Source organism: Anomaloglossus baeobatrachus, chromosome 2, assembly GCF_048569485.1.
Source record: "Anomaloglossus baeobatrachus isolate aAnoBae1 chromosome 2, aAnoBae1.hap1, whole genome shotgun sequence".
Taxonomy (NCBI): Eukaryota; Metazoa; Chordata; class Amphibia; order Anura; family Aromobatidae; genus Anomaloglossus; species Anomaloglossus baeobatrachus.
Window position 1 is genome coordinate 54450378 of NC_134354.1, and position 22077 is coordinate 54472454.

Consider the following 22077-nt stretch of genomic DNA (forward strand, 5'->3'; position numbering starts at 1 on the left):
GATTGTGCGACTCAAGTCACAGCCAAGAAAGTAACAGACTTGACAGTGGTGATGTTACTTTAGCAGTGCTTCCATGCCCCTATGTATGGGGATATGGTACGAGGACCGGTCTACTCTTCTATTAGCCCAGTTGGCTTTGTTCCTGTATACAAAGGGACCCGTATTCCATACAGTAAATGTATTTTTACATGACGCCTCTACAGAAATATAGAGAAAGAAAACTCTGCGCAGCCTCTCTAAGGTGCTCGCTCTGTGGTGCTGAGGGTCCTCAACGGTTTCTTGCCACTCAAGACACTGGTATGGTAGGTAGGGGGCTTATCACAGGTTTTCCATTCAAGTGTGGAAATTAAAGGGGTCACATAAAACTTATGTATTTATGACCTACTTTGTCTTTGAAATTAGTAATTATTATCATATCAGGCTGGAAAGTCTGACACCCACCCGATCAGCTGATTTCAGCTCTTGCTATGTGCAGATATATACAGTGTTGCTCCATTCACTTTGTGGTGGCTGTTCTCAATATCTGCAGCTCAGCTTTTTTTTTTTTTAAAGAGAATATTTCACCAGGTTTTTGCTATGTAAGCTGAAGACAGCATGCTGCAAGGGATAACAGAGAGAATTCAGGGATGTATGTTATGATTCAGGGACCGAGGAGGATCAAAAAATGTGGAATCCCAAATGGTAACGGAGTGGCTTGAACCTTAACAGACTGCAGACCTAATCCTGACACACAACTAGAAGTAGCCGTGAGACGAGCCTACGATGACCTAGTCATCTCAACACAGCCGGAGAACCAAATATTCTCACAGATAGAGATATAAGTAAGCTAATCTGCCTCAGAGCAGTCCCCAAAGATAGATAGATAGCCCCCCACATGTAAAGGCTACGGTGATATAGAAAAACACAATACAAAGCTAGAAAATACAGATTCAGCAAAGGTGAAGCCCAAACTATCTTTATAGGAAAGGATGCGAAGGAGCACTGTCTACACCCGTAAAGAACCCTAATATATACCAGCACTTCTGATATGGAAAAATCCTGAGGTCACACAATCTCTCCCCCACTGTATCAGCACTCAGATGTTATTGGGATCCAAAAACACTGCTATAGATGAGGGACTCATGGAGCTAAGTATACAGACACTCCCAGCAGGGAATGATCCCATTCCACCAAGAACTCCACACAGACAAAATAGGAACCAAGCATTAGTATCAAAGCAAAAAACAACAAGAAAGTGGAAAACAAACAGCAGAGGTACAAAGACCACTTATCTGAGAGGAGTTCTGGTAGTAAGCAGAGCTGGTTACAGAATGTCCTTAACACACAGGAGACCATTGAGTACCGGCAAGTAACCAGAGAAAACTACTCAGTTATATAGTCCCAATCTGACCCTGATTTCCAGACCTCTACAGGTGTGTGGTTTTCATTCCACAAATCAACTGCACCGCCAGCACTGACCACAATAGGGAGCCCCAAACTAGAAAACGTATTCACAACAGATGTCTGTATTGTCAAGGTCCGATCTGTTGCTTATTTGCTATGTTTGTTTAAGCAGCAAGACTTGTCATTGCTAGGACTACAATGTCATGTGCACAGCACTCAGGCACGCTCCCTCCTCTGATTGACAGCTCACTGTTAATGTACAATCTCTATTGAGAGCCTGTTGTAGGTAGGACAGCTCTCTGGGAACACCTATATAGCTAAATCTAAAAATTCTGAACTGCTGCACCCAGTAATCTAAGTGATATATTATTGGATTCAGGATCTAGGTTTCCCTACATCATGCTGCTCTCAGATGAGGTAGCAAAAACCTGCTGACAGATTCCCTTTTAATAAATGTTATCTGAGCTGCAGTACCTGAGAACGTCCACTGCATATTGTATGGAGCTGTTCTTGTCGCGGACGGAGCTGGACAGATCAGTGGAGGTGATCTGATATCGATGACATATCTGGAGGTAGTGGACAATTCCTTAAATTCTGCTGCTCCCTAGGTATTTTTATAGTATGTACTTATTTATTCTTCATCTGTCATATGATGCCATTTTTATCATTACAGGGGCACGGCGATAGCTGGAATAGTGTTTGGAATTGTCTTTATCATGGGAGTGATCGCAGGAATTGCTATATGTATCTGCATGTGCATGAAGAGCAGCCGAGGAACCCGTGTAGGAGTGATTAGGGCAACACACATCAACGCCATCAGTTCCTACTCAGGTAAGAAGAGATACTTGTAGAAAATTGGCTTTAGACATGTTATTTATATCTACCTCATCCCATTATATTCGTTCTATCAACGGTTAAATGATTATTCCCACCTTCAAAGATGGGTATTGTTTGATAGGGCTTGTGAATACAAGCAATTTTGCAATTTATTGTTTATTAAAATGATCCCCCATAATTTAGATGTTACCACTTCTCTATTGTTTACAGCTTTAGGATTTTTTTAATACTAGAGTGGGTTTTTTAATTTAAGGTCCCTGCCTCTAGCAATATATTCACCCGCCCCCGTCTTCACCTTTTTTCAGAGTTGCTCCTGTCCCGAGGTGCCATCTTGTGCCTATAACCTATGACTGGCTGGAAGTAAGAAGATATGTCACAAGATCTTAATACAAGTCTATGAGAGCCATAATGAGACTCTCATAGATTTTTACTGAAGAGTGACCTCTGGCGCGCTCCATGAAACACTAGAGCTGCTGGCAGGTCACAAATCACAAAAAAACAATTGGAACATCAACGATTGAGGGTAAAGATGACGGCAGGGAAGTCACAGAGTGGGGGCAGGGAAATTACCGTATTTTAATTTTATAAGATGCACCGGATTATAAGACGCACCCCAAATTTAGATAAAAAAAGGTAAAAAAGAATATGGGGTCCGTGTTATAATTCGGTGGTGTCTTACTGGGTGGGGTAGCAGCGTTCATGGAGAGAGATCACAGGAGGCAGGGGTGGGCTTCATAGCAATGGCACAAGGAGTCGGCATGTGCGCAGATTGAGCTCAATGACGAGCCAAGACTTCATTTGCGCACGCACCACTTCTGGGCACCATTTTCCTTAAGTCTGCTGCTGGGAGATCAATGGACTGCAAGCTGAGATCTTCAGCCGAGAGCTCAGTCTGTGCACACGCCGACTCCGAGCACCATTATTTGTAGCCTGCACCACCGACATTATCAGGATGGCCCCCGCCTCACCCCCTGCAGCGAGCATAGCCCAACATCAGCATCAGCACCACCCAAAGAACAGCGCACAACCCGCAGCATCCTCCTGTGACCCCTCTCCACCATCCCCCGGGAAGCTACATTCGGCTTAAAAGACGCACCCCCCCCATTTTCCTCCCAAAGATTGGAAGTATTTCTTCAACGGTGAAAATAAAGTGCTGGAGTGGTGCTTTAAGTTTTGCAATATGTAGTCATAGCCAAATGTTTTGCCAAGGATACAAGTTTTGGTTTTCACACGTTTTGCTGGTTGAGTGCTTTTAGATCTTTTGGTCAGACATTTCTATGATTACACTTATTATTCAAGACTTCTGCCCTTGAATGTCAGCTTCTGGGCCAAATCCTGACTGATGACCTATCCTTGTCTAATCAATGCTTGGCATTTATCACAATTTCCATGTTTTTTCTTGTCCACCCGCGTTTTGAGTATGGATTACAATTCTCAATGAGTGCTCCTGTCTATGGAGGAGTTGATAAAGATGGCTGACAGTCCAACGGTCATCTGCCAGCTATCTGCTGTGGATAAGGCTCCTAAGGTCTCATTCAAACTTTCATTTTTCATATATGTGTTTTTCACAGATAATGTAAGTAGCTATTACAGTCTATGGTGCTGCTAATCTGACGCCCTGGACTAGCCAGGGGGTCATAGATAGGCCCCTGCACAACACCCCCCCAAAAAAGGGGTGACTGAGGGTTTTTGTTGACTGGTTCCACCAATCTGTCCCAGATATCCACACCCGGGGGTGGGGTCAGGTGGTTGGCAACGCCCACCGAAGAGGATTGATGGGCAGGGGCGGGGAAAAACAAACAGAGAGAGATCGTGTTAGGGAGAGGAAAGGAGAGGAGGTGGTAGTGTGAGCTGTGGAGTAAATCTGTCAGGGTCTAGGTGAGAGCCTAGGAACCCTGTGGCCAGGAGACAGACGGGGGTGACCGTCCGCAGGAGGCCAGGATTAGAACCGGCGGAACCGTCAAGGCACCGGGACAGGGTAGTAGCCCGCCGCTACCGAATCGAGGAGTCAAACCGAAACCGGAGCACCAGAGAAGGGTACTCAGACCCCGTACGAGGCCCAGAAGCAACTGGACTGAGTCAAATCAACTGATTGCGGCTTGGACTTTAGGTCCACTCCCACCCAAAGTCCCAATAGATGGCAACAGCCCACCGAGGGGGATAGGAAGCCACCGCCCAGGCACCAAGATCCCACGGGCCAGCGCCTGCGGGCAAGAGGGCTCCTCCGGCATCTGCAAGTAGGGGAGCGGACCACCGTTGTTCAGACATAAGTAGTCATACGGTCTACAGAGGTGCAGGGAAAAGACAACACCACCAACCCGAGTAGGGGGGAATCACGCAGCCGGCTGCGGGCACCGACCACCATCCCGTTTTTGGTTTACCAGTGACTCCGGTGTGTTTCCTCTGAGTGAGTACACCAGTGCCCTCAGGCACAGCGCCACGCTACACCGCCGTGCCCTGCACCCCTCTGGCAGCCTCATTACCCTCACCAACAGCGGGCCCCGGGACTCACACCCCATACCCACGGAGGGGTCAACACCTAGCTGCGCCACAACACCGCCACCCGGGAGCCCCCACCATCATCAGCAGCGGTGGTGACAACAATCACCACGACCCGTGGGTGGCGTCACAAACAATCTCCATAGCGGCCCCGGCCGCGCACCCACCCGATCACCCAAAGCCACAACCACCCCTTTTCAGAGCGTCATGACAGGGACACTCAAGCCACCGACACACACACCCGAGCCCGGACCCGAGCGGCTTGGCGGCCGCAGCCGAGCCCCAGGGCGGTACACTTACATGTCTATTGTTATTCATTACCACATATGGCTCGCGAGCCATAGGTTCCCGACCCCTGCTTTAGGCTGTGTGCATACGGTATGTTTTTAATCTAATTTTTTATGCGTTTTTGATTGCAGATTTTTACACTTCTGCAATGAAATCCTTATGCATGAGAATTGTACACACGTTCAGGATTTTTTCCTTGCATCCCTGGTTCTAGACAGAATCTGCAGCATGTAAGTTATTTCTACGTTTTTGGCTGCGTTTTCACCATTGAAAGCATTGAAAACAACGCATCAAAAAAAGCGGCAAAATGCAGCAAATTTTAGCATTTTTGCTGCAGCATTTTTCCTGCCAAAAGATGCAGATTTGGTGCAGAAATTTCTGCAACCAAATCAGCAACGTGTGCACATAGCTTTAGAGGGAACCTGTCAGGTCTAATATGCACACAGAACCAGGAGCAGTTCTGGGTGCATATTGCTAATCCCTGCCTAGCCGCCCCTGTATACAAAGCATAGATAAAGGGATCTATAGAAAAATGATTTCTAAAGATCTTTCATCTTATGCTAATGAGGCCAGGAATTAGTCCCAAGGGCATTATATCCCCAAACTAGTCTGCCCTCTTAGCATGGTAGCACACCTAGAAGGGCATGCTAACATGCTACTCAATGTAGCAGCATCATCAGCGTTGACATGTGTACCTGTGGGAAGTAACGCCCTTGGGACTAGTCCCTGCGCTCATTAGCATATCATAAAAGATCTTAAAAAATACTTTTTCTAAAGATCTCTCTATCTGTGCTAGTGTATACAGGGACTGTTAGGCAGTCCCTGTATACACTAGCATAGAACTGCTCGTAATTCTGGGTGCACATTGCACCTGACAGGTTCCCTTTAATTGGCTTTTTCTCATACTTTGGTACTGCCAGCCCTTTCTGCAATGTGAGAAGTTACAACATGGCTCCATTAAAGAAATTGTCACTGTTTCGCACAGTAGTTGCACAGCCGGGGGCTGTTAACTGTGGAAGGAAAAATCTTAAAAGAACCAGAAGATACTTTTTTTTTTTATATATATATATATATATATATATTCTTAAGACTAGTTCCAACATTAGGCAGATGCAATTACTTCTATTATCAGTTGCATTTAATTATACATTTTGTATTTCCCATATATTTTCGCAATATTTAATTTCATTTTTAAATAAAATTTTATATTGAATTTTAATTTGCAAATTGAGAACATTTGTGGATGAAAACAATCATTATCACCTCCTAAGTGATGTCTATTTATAAGTGAACCGAGAGTGAAGATACATCATTTACACTCCGGTACAGCCGCACAATCATTTGTCTTCTGCACCAATCCGATATGATGAGCATTACACGGAAGGTGATAGATTTTGAGTTATTACGATTTATTTAAAATTTATTGCAAATGAGTCTCGCTTGCCTCCTATCACTCCTAAATAGGGATGAATGAGTCTCCCGAAATCCAAAATCAACATACCTCTTATTCGCCTATTCGACACCTCCGCAACTTCCCAAAGCACAATAAATGAAAGGGAGGGAAAAGGTTGAAAAATAATATTTTTTTGTATTCCATGCAGAAAATGGAACGGGGAAACACATCTGGGCATGTCCATTATTTGGAGGCATAAATGTTATCTCATCTATGGCTCATAAAAAATGTGATGCCATATGTAAAAACTTCATAGGTATTTGTAAAGAGGTGGACTGATTGATTTTGCGTTCCTTTCCCTAAAGACACCAATCGCATTGTTATATCATCATGTAGTGTAATGCGAATTGTGTTCTGCATTTTTTGTTAATATTGTGCAATGTAACTAGTGATGGGCGGACTCACAGATATCCGGGATCAGCAGCTCCAACAGGGTTTAAAAAAAAGAGACCAAGTTCGGGACAGGAATTGATCACAGATATCTGGCCAGATGCCGGTCCATATATAAGTCTATGGAGACCCAAATAAGGAGATTAAAAATGGTGGTAGAAGGGATAGGGGATTTAGAAGCTTTATAGTTACCTAGTCTCCCGCACAGCTCTAAAGCTACTTCCAGGGCCACTCATTAACCTCATACATATGTGCTGCTTCAACTAGCAGTCCCCACGTCTCTGATTTGTTGCCGTCAGATGTGCTACCACCCTGTGTGACAGCGTGTCTGACTTCGTCCAATCAGAGACGCTGTGTGTGTGCATTTCTATTGCTGTAAAAATAAATAAATTGACAAAGGGTCTCCCCATATTATGATACCCAGCACAGATAAAGCATAAGGCTACAGGCTACAGCCTCCAGCCATGCGCTTATCTTGGCTTTGTATCAAAATATTTAAATAATTTTAAAAAGTGGCATACGGTTCCCCCAATTTTGATACCCAGCCATGATAAAGCCGACAGCTGGGAGCCGATATTCTCAGGCTGGAGAAGCCCATGGTTATTGGGACCCCCCAGCCTAAAAATAACAGCCCGCAACCGCTCAGGTTTGTTGCATCCATTAGAAACTTTAACCGGCTCATCTCAATTGCCCTGGTGCAGTGGCAACAGGGTAATAAAAGGTTAATAACAGCCTCAGCTCCCACTAAGCCCTAGATTAGTAATGGGAGACCCCCCCATTACTAATCTGTAAGTAAAAGGAAATAAACACAAACACCCAAAAAATTCTTTATTTCAAATAAAATTCAAAAAACTGACTCTCTTTCACCAATTTATTAACCCCCCAATACAATCAGGTCTGACATAATCCACACAAGGTCCCACGACTACTCCGGCTCTGCTACATCTGAAGTGATAGCGCGGGCATATCTGGACATTACCTGCATTTAGCTGAGCCGTACATAGTCAGTGACAGCATATGAAGGATAAATAACCTTTTTAAGGAATATCTTGGAACTAAATCTCTTTCTTTTTCATTGTCAAAAAGATCTTTCAGATTACTTTAGGCCCAAAAAAAAATTCAACATCAATGATAATTTCAAATAATTACTGTCTGTGATTGGTCGGCTGTAATGATCATTTGTTCTTAAAAAGGACTTTTCACCAAACTTTTCATGTTGAACTGGACGCATGATGGATTACTGGCTGCAGAATAGAATAAAACATATTTTTGTTTTGTTTTGTTTTTTTTTGTTTTTAATTTCACCTATCCATTGCATAGATATTAGCAGTCTATTGAGTTAAAGTTTTTTAATCCCAAATGGGTATTATCAGATGGTTTTCACTGTACTTCTTCTCCCTGTATGAGTTGACCAATCGTAAACAGGCAGCAACACAGCAGTAAAAAAACATGCCCCCACCAAAGCTTAGGTTTCCCAGTATGGGAGATGTAATGATACAGCTCTGATCTCCTAGTGTACCTTCCTACATAATTAGAAAGTGCTGTGAGTGGAGCAAAGATAATTCACACCAGGGACATAATGATCAGAGGGTGCGATCGGACTTGTGCGAGAGGGGGCGCCATCCCCAGCGCTTATTGCACCTGGATGTTTATCCACATTCAGCTGAAATGTATTGCAGATCAGATATCCACTTGTTTCCTGCACCGCAATACATGCTGCTCACCAATCCGTATCCAGCAGTTGACGCAGCATATGGCAGTATCATCATCATGCATTGCCCATGGCAAACGCACCTGTGACGCCCTGGCCGGACGCCGAGGCGCAACATTTCCCCTGGGTGCCCCGTAACCGCAGCGGTGGTGTCCACCTTCACCACAACCCGTGGGTGGCATCACAAACTCAAACACGGCTCCGGCCGTACACCTACGCCCCCAAACCGCCAACCCCTTTTAGATCGGAGTGACCGTGGACCCCCGGGTCCGTTGACCCTCGAGCCACCCACTGAAGATCCAGACCCGAGTGGCTCGGCTGCCGCCGAGCATGGGGTGGCACACACTGATATTAGCTGCAAATTTCTGTGGGGCTATAGAAGAAGATACTGCATGTCATGGAAGGGGCAGGGTAAGAAGAATTGGTTAATGGTTTTTTTCAAAGACAGGAGGACATTATTACAGGATGGGGTACAATGTTATATGTAGAGGCTCAGGATGGGGAACATTATTATATGAAAAGGCCCTGGATGGAGAACATTATTGCAGGATGAAGGACATTATTAAAGGAAGGGGCCCAGGATGGGGGACATTAATAAAAGGAAGGGACACATGTTGCAGGACATTATAATCTAGAACACTTCAAGGGCCCATACATCTGACCAACATGCAGGTTGGGGCCCAGGTACAAATTTTTTGCATAGGCGCCCATCAAATTCTAGTTATGCCACTGACTCACACCTTTCCAATAAGGTTACACTCAAGAAAGGCATAATGGGGGAGAAGACTAGTGTACCTATTGTCCTACGCACTAGACAGGGGCTGTGTCCAGGGAAACACAGGAATAGGAATGGGTGAAAGAACCCCTCTAGGGACGTCAGGGAGCTTAGTGCTCCTTAAGGTAAGTGTCAGGTTTTTCCCTTTCCTTCCTATCCTTCCCTAGTGGCAGTGTATCCCTTCTCCCATCCAGCCTTGGTGGCGCGAGACAATCAGGAACTGCCCTGAAGTGATACGTGGCGCCTATTGTCAGACATGGCCACCATCATCATCGGAGGCACTGGTTAAAGCTGGGTAGGCACTTTGTCAAGTCCCTCTCAGGGTAAGCTGGGTATTGGGAACAGTGGAATTACATCCTTCTCTGCCCTTCATCAGTGTAGTGACAAATAGAGAGGCAGCCAATATTACATTGCGTCTCCAGTTCAACATGAAAAATTTGGTGAAAGGTCTTCAGTCAAGACAGGTTTTACCTTTTCTGAATTAGGAGATGACAGTTGGTGCTCGTAATGTTCTATGGAGAACTGTAACTGTCGTTTTAGGAGAACTTGCAGCAGAATGTCTATGTCAGCCTCTAGCTCCTCCCTCTATAGAATTTTAAAAGCACCAACTGTCAACTCCTATCTCAGTAATGGGATAATAATGAATACTGATTTTATAGAACTTACCCATCAATAGAGAGTCAAAGGTCAATCCAGGAGGAGAAAGGAACAGATTGCTCTGATAAGATATATTACACATTTGCTTATTTTCATATGTGCTATTGATTTATGAAATACAATTTTAAGAGACTTTAAATTTGGTGTTTTTAATTTGCATAAATAAAGCTTCAAAAATGCTGCATGTGAACACAGCCTTAAGGCACTTTACACGCTGCGATAAAGCTATCGATATCGCTAGCGATCGTACCCTCCCCCGTCGGTTGTGCATCACGGGCAAATCGCTGCCCGTAGCGCACAACATCTCTTACACCCGTCACACGGACTTACCTTCCCTGCGACGTCGCTGTGGCCGGCGAACCGCCTCCTTTCTAAGGGGGGGCGGTTCGTGCGGCGTCACAGCGACGTCACACGGCAGCCGTCCAATAGCAGAGGAGGGGCGGAGATGAGCGGGCGGAATATCCCGCCCGCCTCCTTCATTCCACATTGCCGGTGGACGCAGGTAAGGAGATGTTCGTCGTTCCTGCGGTGTCACGCGTAGCGATGTGTGCTGCCACAGGAACGACGAACAACCAACGGCATGCACCACCAACGATATTATGAAAAGGAGCGACGTGTCAACGATCAACGATTTTTCATGTTTTTGCAATCGTTGATCGTTGCTCCTAGGTGTCACACGCTGCGATGTCGCTAACAACGCCGGATGTGCGTCACAAACACCGTGACCCCGACGATATATCGTTAGCGATGTCGCAGCGTGTAAAGCACCGTTTAGGGTATTTTACTGATGATTGGGGGGTTAGAATACATTTTAGAGAACAGAGGTTTTTTTGTTGCTTTTTTTACATTCTGTATTTTTTTTCCCTATAGTTTCGCCACCACCTTACAGCTATGAATATGAGATGCAGTATCCTATGGACTTACCTCCTCCATATACTCCAACTCCTCCAGTGCCTCTACAATATCCTGCTCCTCCTCCATATCCTGGACCACCAAGAAAGTAACAAGCCAAGACTGGGACACTATAGAAATGTTTTAAAACTGAAGGATTGGAAAAGTATTGCTTCTTTTTTTCTATAGACAGCGCCACACTAGTCCACAGGTTGGGTCCGGTATTACAGCCTGCAAATGAATGAGGTGCAATACCAGACACAACCCATAGAGGAGGGTGGCGCTGTTTCCTAAAGAAAAAAAAAGGATAATTTTTCTGTAATCCCATTTAAAGTGGGATGATGCATAGGAATGGCAGGCTTCAACCCTGTGCAATATCTGCAATATTTCCTACATATTCCAGCCTTATATCCTGAAGTGCTTGAACTCTGATCTTATGGACCATCTGCAATATCTGCTCCATATTTTAAGTACATTATTTATTTTTCTGTGCACTGTATTTGTGAGTATTTCTAAGACTTTGATAAAGAAAAACTAGAAAAGTAAAAACAAAAGAAGAATATTATGTGCCAATGTTTTCTTACAGAACAGTATTACATTCGTGTGGACTGTGCATTACGATGGTCCGCCATGGGCTAAAATACATTGTTAATAAAAGAATAAAAATAATAAAAAGTTTCTGTTAATAAAAGAGTGTAAAAAGCAACCAAACATTCTTTAAAATATTGGCTTTTAAGGCTGCTTTCACACTACGTTTTTTTAGCATGCGTCATGAACGTTTTTTTGCTGCAAAAGCGGATCCTGTTTTTGCAAAGAAAAACGCATGTGTTATTTTGCAGGATCCTGTCACTAAGTTTATGGGCGGGCATTGGAGTCATGTGATCGGTAGTGAGGGGAACTGAACGTGAAAGACTGGGAGCCGACTTCTGATAGCTGCGGACGCTGGTAACCAAGGTAAACATCGGGTAACTTGCTTGGATACCCGATATTTACCTTGGTTACGAGCATCTGCAGCTGCTAGGAGCAGGGCTGCCTGCTCCCTGCACACGTAACCAAGGTAAACATCGGGTAACTAAGCCCGCGGTTACCCGATATTTACCTTGGTTATGAGCGTCCCCCGCTCTCAGGCGGGGGAGAGAGGAGAAAGAGGGAGGGGGAGAGAGGGAAGGGGAGAGAGAGACTGATCACACCAGGCTGGTTTCTGGGCATGCTCAGTAGAGCAAGCAGGATCCTGACTATCAGCATGCCAGCGTTCACATACATTTGCGTGCTGTTTAGTCAGGATCCAGCAATTTGCAGTATTTGGACGCAGCTCAAAAACGCTACAAGTAGCGTTTTTGAAAAAAGTTAAAAAACTGCAAGTCACTGGATCCTCACTATAACGCACGCAAACGCAGGTGAACGCATGTTGACGCGAGTCCATTGCAAATGCATTGAAATGAAAACGCATTTGCACTGGATCCGTTTATGCGTTAAAAAAACGTTCATGATGCATGTTAAAAAAACATAGTGTGAAAGCAGCTTAAATTAGATTTCTCATAAATAGAAGGTTTGATCTGTACGAAAAAAAAAAAAGGTGTAATTTCTATGTATAGCACTACTATCATATTGTCTTGGGTGTGCCTCGTTCTGTGGGATCTCTGGGTAGTGTGGGACAAGAGAGTCACAGCGCCTTATTGTGCGCAGGTCTGCATCTTATGCTTAAACATATTTTTTTTTTCTTTGGTGCTGTAGGGGTTAAGAACTCTTTCCTATCTGGATGTCCCTTGGAGCCTTAATCCCAAGTGCAGCTCTTTTGTGACCACTCCCCTTCACTATAAATAGCCACGTGTCTTAACATATGATGTCGGTGATAGATTCTTATATCTTACCAGTGCACTTTGGAAGAAGCCTGAAGTTCATGACAATTGCAGCTGTGGTGTTCGCTGTATAGGCATTGCTTGGAGTGTTTTCCTTTTGTGTCAACTTCCCTTGTCTGTTATCCTACCCTTGTGTTTGATTATTGCCCTGGTGAGACTAGTGCTCTCGCCGGCCTGCTCACTAGCCAGGGTGAGTTCAGGGCAAGCAAGGGCCTAGGCACTTGATCAGCAATGGGGTGTAAGAATCTGTATAGGGATGTTAGGAAGTGCAGGGAACTTCCTCAGGTGAATGCAGGAGGTGACCTGGCTCCCCTCTCCCTAGCGCCAGGCACCAACATTGTATCATGTTCCCAATGTACCCTGTTTGTTCAGACACTCACTGGGGGTTCCCCTAGTCCTGGCAGAACCCCGGTAGTGACTGCGTGACACATTTATAAAAATGTGCTGACTTTTTCTTTTTTAAGTTTAATTGGAGAAATATATAGAAATATAAAAATTTATACAATGAGCTGCCTGTAGTGAGAGCTAGAGAGAGACAATTTTATAACTTAACGGCAACCTGACAGCTGATACATGCTGCATGATCGCGTATGAACAACATATCCAAAAATCACAACAGTAGGATACCATATTAAATGATCAAGAATAGAGTAAAATAATTCCAGTCTAGTGTTCAGAATACAGATATGAACACAGTAGTAGCATTTACTCTGAACTCTAAAATTATTAATTATCACTAAGGTGGTTGGAGATGTCAATGGCTCCATCATGACATCCAGGTAAGTTTTATTCTGAGACACTTTGGAATTTCAGAAAAAAAACATACTTTTAAAAACCGGCGAGGTACTATGGAAAATCTAGAAGAAAAAAGATAATCCAGCAATAAAATCTTGTGCAACCTTTATTTTAAAGGACGTAAAAAATATTTATCATTACAAGGACAAAGTAGGGAGCCCATGTGCGGCAACGCGTTTCGATCGCTACCTGCGTTCTTTGTCAAGCCTTTGAAGACCAAAGGGGTCACCTCCAGTATTTACAGGATGCCATCACAACCGGGGCCCCAATCCACCAGTTTAGGACTTGGGTAGAGGGAGGTGCGGCCACCAGGGGGAGTGGGAAGCCACAAACAGCAATAGTTAGTGAGTTCTCCAGCAGGTGTGACAGTGAGCAGACGTCTTTCCCGGTAGCTCCTGTGGGACATAGGAGTTTAACGGTCGCTGTGGAAATACCATGTCAGCTTCCCCGGGGCCTGCGCATTTCAGGGTGCAGCACCCTAGGGTGGTGTAATTCCAAGTTGCATCATCAGACTCTACCGGACGGAGAAGTTCCAATCTCCTCCGATCACACAAGTTTCCAGAGCCAAGTGGCACCTAGGATTCCAGGGCCTAGATCACGGTCAGACTCAAGGGGATCCATGCTACTGGCATAGGGACAGTACTCTATCTAGTATGGAAGGGACTCTAAGTGCTTCAAGCCAAAGGGACTCACACTACAAAGTGCAGCAAGGAAGGGCCCACAGACTACCGCACCGGTTCTGACCTTCTGTGGATCCAGGATCGACCAGAGCCCATAACGGCAGTGACCAGTACTACTGGGCTGGCGACTGAAGTTGTGAGGAAAAGACACCTTGAACCCACAGAGACTGTATTGGCTTGTCCTTACCGGCGTCGCCGCCCAGCGCTTAGGCGCCAACGGCCATTATAACCCTCATCATCCACCTGGGGCCCGCTCTGCCTGTGAGGAGTGACACCATCCCAGCTGCCATAACATCTGCTGCGGTGCGGGTGTCAAAAGTACTCTTTAGCTTGGCCAGTATCTGGGTTGCTGTCCCTTTATCTGTATCAGGCCAGGACTTCACTTCACGCTGGGCCGCGCCGGCTAGCTGCCCCATTAATATGCCCACCTTCTGGCTCTCAGTCAGAGGATATACCCGGAACAAGCTGTGCAGACTTTCTCTGAAGTCGCTCAAGGTATGGGACTCCCCGGAGTACTGCGGCAGCCATTCCGCTCCCGGGATGTACGGCATTGTGATCGGCATTACCGGCGCTACAGCGGGGGCTGGGGCGACGGCGACTGGGATTGCGTCGGCTGGTGCTGCGGCGTCTCGGGCTATGGCAGCCACCTGCCCTCCCTCTGAGTCGGACATCTTCCTCCCCCTTAGTGAACCTTACCAGGCTCCGTTCACTTTTCAATTTCCCTTCTGGGTCGCGCGGGGTTAACAGCGCTCTGCTCTGATGGCACGCTCCATTCGCGCTCTTTGTCAGGCACGCCCCCCTTCTTCCTGCGCTCAGCGGGGCTAATGGCGGCGGCAGTTTTCAAACAGTGAAACACGCAGTAACACAGTCTTTTAAGCGCAATTCTGCAGGCGCACAGTACCCGGTGGGACCGGGCACGAAATCCTGTTCGTGACGCCAAAGTTGACTCGCCCACCCCAGGGTTATGGGACACCCGGTGCTGGGCCGGACTAGTCCGGTGGTAGTCAGTGGTGGCTGGGCCCGGCTCCGTGTCCTTGGTGGGTGTCAGTAAAATATGTGGCTTGGTGAATAAAGTTGGTGTTCGTGACGCCACCTGTGGTCTGCGGCTATTAAGCCGCCGCTGCTGTGTGAGGCCTCCGGGGTGATGTTATAGCAGCAATGGTGGTACTGCTCCCCACAGGTGGAGCGGAGCCCCGGGGACACTGTTAGTGCTCGTGGAAGTCTATGAGGTTGTGTGGCTAACACGGTGCAGGGCCGACAGGCAATGAAAGAACCAGGCACAAACAACAGTCTCTTTACCTTTTCCTCTTTACTTTGGAAACAGTCCAGTCCTGGGAGACCGTTACAGGTGGTGATGGGGATCCGGTCGGCCTGGAAGTACTTGGGGTGATCTTTCTGGCCAGCTGAGTATGAGGCCTACTCCTGTGCTTTTCTTTGTTATGATAGGACCCTGCTTCTCTGAATCCAGCAATGGCCCTCTTGCTGCTGGGACTGATGGTACGTCCCTTTCCCTCTGTAGCAGGCTGCGCAGGCCCTCTCTCTGGTGCTTCTCTGCTGGAGTCCACACCGGGCCTTGATGCTGCAGCTGTGCTTTTGTGATGTTTATGGGCCAGGTGCTTGCAGCTCTCCTGCCCTTCGGATTCGGCTACCAGGGAGTATGTTTAAGCCCTGGTGGCCACAGACTCCGATGTCCGAGTCTCTCCGCTGCCTCTCAGCTACTCCTGCTTCTCTGGGCCAAGCTACTCTAGCTCTAGGCCCCAGATTCACAGGACAGCTCACTCTGCGTCTGTTCACTTCTACTGCTCTCTACAGACTGACCACTACTTCCTCCCCCAGATCAGACTTAAGGGGATCCTCCCTGGAATCCCAGGTTCAGAGCTCCCCCTGCTGGCCGGAGGGAGAACTGCGTTGGATGTTAAACTTGCTGGCCAATGGACCTCCCAATTACCTCCAGGCTCAGCATTAACCCTTTGGGAGGGCAATGCTGTTGTGGCGACCAGGTCCTGGGGCGCCACACTCCCCCTTAGTTAAATTCAGTACTCCCGGACTGTGGAAACAAACACAACATGTTACAACATCTCATCCCATTATGGGAGGCGCATTACTTAAACGTTACAAACTTAAACACTACTATAAGAGTCCAGTGTGGCTCCCTGCCGGGTGTCCATTACACTGCTCCATGGGGGACCCGCCGCGATCAAACCCCCAACGTAGGCTCTGGGCGTGCGTCAGAGCATTGATGACCCCACTCCATGCACGCCGGACGGGTTTTTCTTCAGGGGTGTTGAGCACACGGGTGCTAACTATGAACAATTTAGGTGTTGGCCACCCATAGTCCAGTGGCCCAATTGTCCATTTACTTAATCGCCTAAGACAAAACAGCATTTTATACACAACATTACAGACATTTCACATAACTATTTACATTCTGTTAGGTATTTTACTTTCTATGTTCTATACCTTGGAGGGGGCTGTCCCCGAGTGCTACGTTGGGACCGGCGTAGCTCTGGGGTTTGTCCCTGACTACTTAGAGTGTCTGCCCCCCCCGTGTGATTGGTAGGCCTAACCCTGACAGGGATACATGTCGGTTGCCTACGGGATCTCAGATTCGCCAAGGGTACGGCAGGTTCACCACTGGCAGGGGGTTGAACCTCCTGTTCCACTGCTGGCGTGTCACCTCGTGTTGGAGCGGCCGGTTCTTTAGGTGGATCTGGAACCTCTTCTGTTTCTGGCTCGACCAACTGCGGGAACGTCAAGACTGGTACCACTATGGCATTGTTTATTCGGGTCCAAGTTTTGGGGAATTTTCCAAGGATTGTTTGGATCATCTCTTCCTCTTTTTCTTGACTTTGGGGACTTTCTTGTACTTCTTCTACTTCTTTTTGGGTTCTGCACCGTTCAGGGCACGCTTTCAGGCAGTCCCGAGAAACTGCTTGATAGGTCTTGCCTTCATCCTTGCTTATGAGGCATACCTTACTATTGTCAAAGTTGGAGGGGATAATGGTGTAGGGCTCGTTTTCCCACTGATCATCCAATTTATGCGTCCTCCGCTTCTTCTTGAGGACTTGTTCTCCAGGTGCTAGGGGAGTTGCTGGGGCTGTTTGATTGTAATGCTGCTCTTGTCTCGTTCTTGCTTGAGACAGGCTCCTCTCTACGCATTCCTGGACCTTACGGTACCGCTGCTGCCGCTCTGTATCCCAATCCTCTATTTCCTGAACCGCCTCAGGTGACACAGTCCCCATCTCAAAGTCTACAGGTAACTTGCCAGGTCTGGCTCGCATCAGGTAAGCAGGGCTGCAGTTGGTCGAATTTACCGGAATATGGTTGTACAAGTCTACCAGATCTGGTAACTTTTCTGGCCATTGGCTTCTTTCTTCCAAAGGTAGAGTCTTGAGCATGTCAATAACCACATGGTTCATCTTCTCGCACAATCCATTGGTTTGGGGGTGGTACAGTGTGGTTCTGATTTTCTTACAACCGTACATGTTACAGAACTCTTGGAACACTTCTGCCTCGAATGCAGGACCCTGATCAGTCAGTACCCTTTCAGGGTAACCGTGAGGACGACAAAAGTAGGCCTGAAATGCTCTCGCTGCTGTTCTGGCTGTCTGGTCCTTCACGGGCACTACTACCAGGAAACGAGAGTAATGGTCCACAATGGTGAGGGCGTACACATAGCCTGACCGGCTTGGTGTTAACTTCACGTGGTCCAGGGCCACCAACTCCAGGGGCTGCTTCGTGACAATTGGCTGTAGGGGAGACCTCTGGCTGGCATCATCTTTCCGCCTCAGGTTACACGGACCACAGTCTCGGCACCACTTCTCGACTGTCTTTCTCATGTGCAACCAGTAGAACCGATCACGGAGTAGGGTCTCCAACTTCTTCCACCCGAAGTGTCCTGCATTATCATGATAAGCTGCTAGGACCATTGGAGCATCCCTCTGCGGAACCACTATCTGCAAGACGAGTTCATTCGTTCGCCAGTTGACATATCTCTTACAGAGCTTGCCTTGATAGGTGAACAGTCGTCCCCTCTCCTTCCACAACTGCTGGGCTTCTTCTGGAGCATCTGGGCCAAGATGAGTCTTAGCTTGTGCTAGCTTTTCTTTGACCAATCGCACGGCCGGGTCACCGTTCTGTGTCTCTTCCCAATTATGGTGGAGTAATGGGTTGACCGAGACCTCGTGCTGGCTCGAGCGCTTCACTCCTACAGCATGCTCACACTGGGAAACACCTTGGTGATGGAAAGCCGGTAACTCTATCTCTTTGAGTTCATCCAGGTCTTCTCCAGACTCGGGTAAGTGAGGCATTCTGGACAGCGCATCAGCATTGTTATTCTTCTTGCCAGCCCGATACTTGATGGTAAAGTCAAAGTTAGACAGCCGGGCCATCCATCGCTGTTCCAACGCACCTAACTTGGCTGTTGCCAGGTGTGTCAACGGATTGTTGTCCGTGAAGATGGTGAACTTGGCCGATGCCAGATAGTGCTTGAAGCGTTCAGTCACTGCCCAAACAATAGCGAGGAACTCCAGCTTGAAGGAACTGTAGTTTTCTGGATTCCTTTCTGTGGGCCGAAGCTTCCTACTGGCGTACGCTATCACCCTCTCTCTGCCTCCCTGCACCTGGGACAGAACTGCTCCCAGTCCCACGTTGCTGGCGTCTGTATACAGTACAAACGGCTGGCTGTAGTCAGGGTAGGCCAGAATTTCTTCTCCCGTGAGAGCCCCTTTCAGCCGGACAAAGGATGTTTCTAGTTGGCTGCTCCATTCAAATGGAGGGCTCTGCTTCTTAGCCTGCTTTGGCTGGCCCACCAGGAGATCTTGAAGGGGCGCTGCTATCTTGGTGAAACCATCAATGAACCTTCGGTAGTAGCCCACCAGCCCAAGGAACTGCTGCACCTCCTTTACCGTGGTGGGTCTTGGCCAGTCCTTGATTACGGTGACTTTCTCCGGATCAGGTGCCACACCTTCTGCGCTGACCACATGACCCAGGTACTGTACCTTTGGCTTCAAGAGGTGACATTTGGACGGCTTTATCTTCAGGCCATATTTCGACAAGGACTCAAACACTTCTGCTAAGTGCCTCAGGTGGTCTTCATAAGTCTTGGAGTAGACTATGACGTCATCCAGGTACAACAGCATGGTTTCAAAGTTGTGGTGGCCCAAGCAGCACTCCATCAACCTTTGGAATGTCCCTGGGGCGTTGCAGAGCCCGAATGGCATACAGTTGAACTCACAGAGGCCCATTGGTGTCGTGAATGCAGTCTTCTCCTTGTCCGCCTCTGCCACGGGAACCTGCCAATACCCACTGGTGAGATCCAAGGTGGAGAAATAGTTAGCTGACTTTAAGGCTGTTAGTGACTCCTCTATTCTGGGCAGTGGATAAGCATCTTTATGTGTAATGCGGTTAATTTGCCTGTAATCTACACACATTCTCATTGTACCATCTTTTTTCTTTACGAGCACTAGTGGAGCTGCCCAGGGGCTACAACTATCTCTGATAACCCCAGCCTCCTTCATTTCCCGCAACATTTCTTTGGCACGCTGATACTGTGCGGGGGGTACAGGGCGGTATCTCTCTTTAATGGGATGATGATCACCCGTGGGGATTTGATGTTTAACCCCTTTCACCTGCCCAAAATCTAGGGGGTGTTTGCTGAAGACCCGCTCGTACTCCTGTACCACCCGGTAAACCCCATGCTTTTGGTGTGAGGGGGTGGAGTCGGTGCCCACATGTAATTTTTGGCACCAGTCTTCCAGCTGCCCCTTGGAGCCATTGTCTTCCGCCTGGTCGGACGGGATCAAGGGTTCCACTGCTTTGATGGTATTGTTGCTGACAGTGTACAGTTTTGCTATAGTGGCGTACCGGGGCAATTTGGCTTCCTCCTCCCCACAATTCAGGACACGGACGGGCACTCTCCCCTTGCGGACGTCTGCTACCCCTCTGGCTATCAGGACTCCAGGCCTACTGTCTGAATACACCGGTTCTACCAAGGCATGGTAGTCCTGACCCTTGAGGCCTATTGCTGCCCGACACCATATCAACATTTCCCTTCTTGGGGGTATTGCAATGGGGAGGGGGTCACTTACCCTCACACTGCCAATTTCTCCTCCGGCCAGCTCTACCTGCTGCCTCCTCATCAGGGCTCTGATCTCCCTCTGTAGGGCACGCTGCTGCCCGGAGCTGGCAGTTTCAGACGCCTGTTGCAACAAAATTATCACTTCGGCAATACAATTTTCTATCACATTTGTACCAATGGTTAGCAGTGGGTCAGATTCTTTGCGATCAATATCTACAATTATCATCCCCTGACATGGCAATTCTACCCGCCCCACTTTAATGGTTACTTCTTTGTACCCAATTTGAGGCAAGGGCTGACCATTACTGGCCACAATTGTTAAATCATCATCTGGGCCATGGTCAATATCTGAATCAGCCCAATATCTTTTGTACAGTTTATAGGGGATGGTTGTTACCTGGGACCCCGTATCCAGGAGAGCATTCAAAGGGATCCCATCCAGCACAATAGGAAGGACCGGTCGTCCTCCCACATACTTGCTGCGGCTGGGGGTTGAGCCGGGCTTCCTTACACCTGGGGGTCGGCTCCTGGCCCCAGGCTCGGCCCATTTAAAGGACAGTGTCGTGCAATGTGGCCCGCCTGGCTGCAGCGGCGGCAGATCGGTTGTCCCGTTGAATCATACCGGTCTGTGTCTCTGCCTCGGGTCGGCGGAATCCTCCTCTGTCGCATCCATGGGACGTCATCTGGGCTGGAGGCCAACTCGATTCTTGCAGGTGATGGGGTCACTTGTAGAGACTGCACGGTCTTGGCAAGGGCAGCTACAGTTTTGGTCAGCTCCCGGACCTGCTGTCTGAGCTCTGCAGTGGGATCCTTTTCCAGGGACTGCGCCTCGGCCCCTGCAGCAGCTGGTGTTGCAGGCACCACCCCAGGGTACGTGATAGCAAGAGGCCGGAGGGATACTGGGTCATTCGGTGTAGATTCTCTCAGTACCCGGATGGCCTGGTCCTTAAACTTTGCAAAGTCCAGAGCAGGGTTCTGCAGGACCATGATACGCAGCTGGGTCCTGTGGGCATCTGACAGGAGCCCCTCTATGAACTGATCAGTAAGGAGTTTGTGTTCTTCACGTACACTCTCTGGGTCCACCTGTTTAACTGCTTTCAGGGCCTCCTGCAAGTTTAAGGCATAGTCCCTTATGCTGTCTGTGGCCCGTTATTTGCACCCAAAGAATCTCATCTTTATTTCTGCTGCGGTGCGGGTGTCAAAAGTACTCTTTAGCTTGGCCAGTATCTGTGTTGATGTCCCTTTATCTGTATCAGGCCAGGACTTCACTTCACGCTGGGCCCCGCCGGCTAGCTGCCCCATTAATATGCCCACCTTCTGGCTCTCAGTCAGAGGATATACCCGGAACAAGCTGTGCAGACTTTCTCTGAAGTCGCTCAAGGTATGGGACTCCCCGGAGTACTGCGGCAGCCATTCCGCTCCCGGGATGTACGGCATTGTGATCGGCGCTACAGCGGGGGCTGGGGCGACGGCGACTGGGATTGCGTCGGCTGGTGCTGCGGCGTCTCGGGCTATGGCAGCCACCTGCCCTCCCTCTGAGTCGGACATCTTCCTCCCCCTTAGTGAACCTTACCAGGCTCCGTTCACTTTTCAAATTCCCTTCTGGGTCGCGCGGGGTTAACAGCGCTCTGCTCTGATGGCGTGCTCCCTTCGCGCTCTTTGTCAGGCACGCCCCCCTTCTTCCTGCGCTCAGCGGGGCTAATGGCGGCGGCAGTTTTCAAACAGTGAAACACGCAGTAACACAGTCTTTTAAGCGCAATTCTGCAGGCGCACAGTACCC

General features: G+C 47.9%; 1 protein-coding gene and 1 long non-coding RNA gene across 2 annotated transcripts in view; one reads left to right on the top strand and one right to left on the bottom strand.

The window, feature by feature from the left end:
• CYYR1 (cysteine and tyrosine rich 1) overlaps positions 1-11514 on the top strand; it is a 160652-nt gene extending 149138 nt beyond the window's left edge. The window contains exons 3-4 of the mRNA XM_075333046.1: positions 2057-2214; positions 10864-11514. Coding sequence (XP_075189161.1) covers positions 2057-2214; positions 10864-10997 — 292 coding nt within the window. The 3' untranslated portion in view covers positions 10998-11514. The remainder of the gene's footprint in view (positions 1-2056; positions 2215-10863) is intronic.
• LOC142282816 (uncharacterized) overlaps positions 1-22077 on the bottom strand; it is a 362565-nt gene that overhangs the window by 243780 nt on the left and 96708 nt on the right. The gene's annotated exons all lie outside the window — the stretch shown is intronic.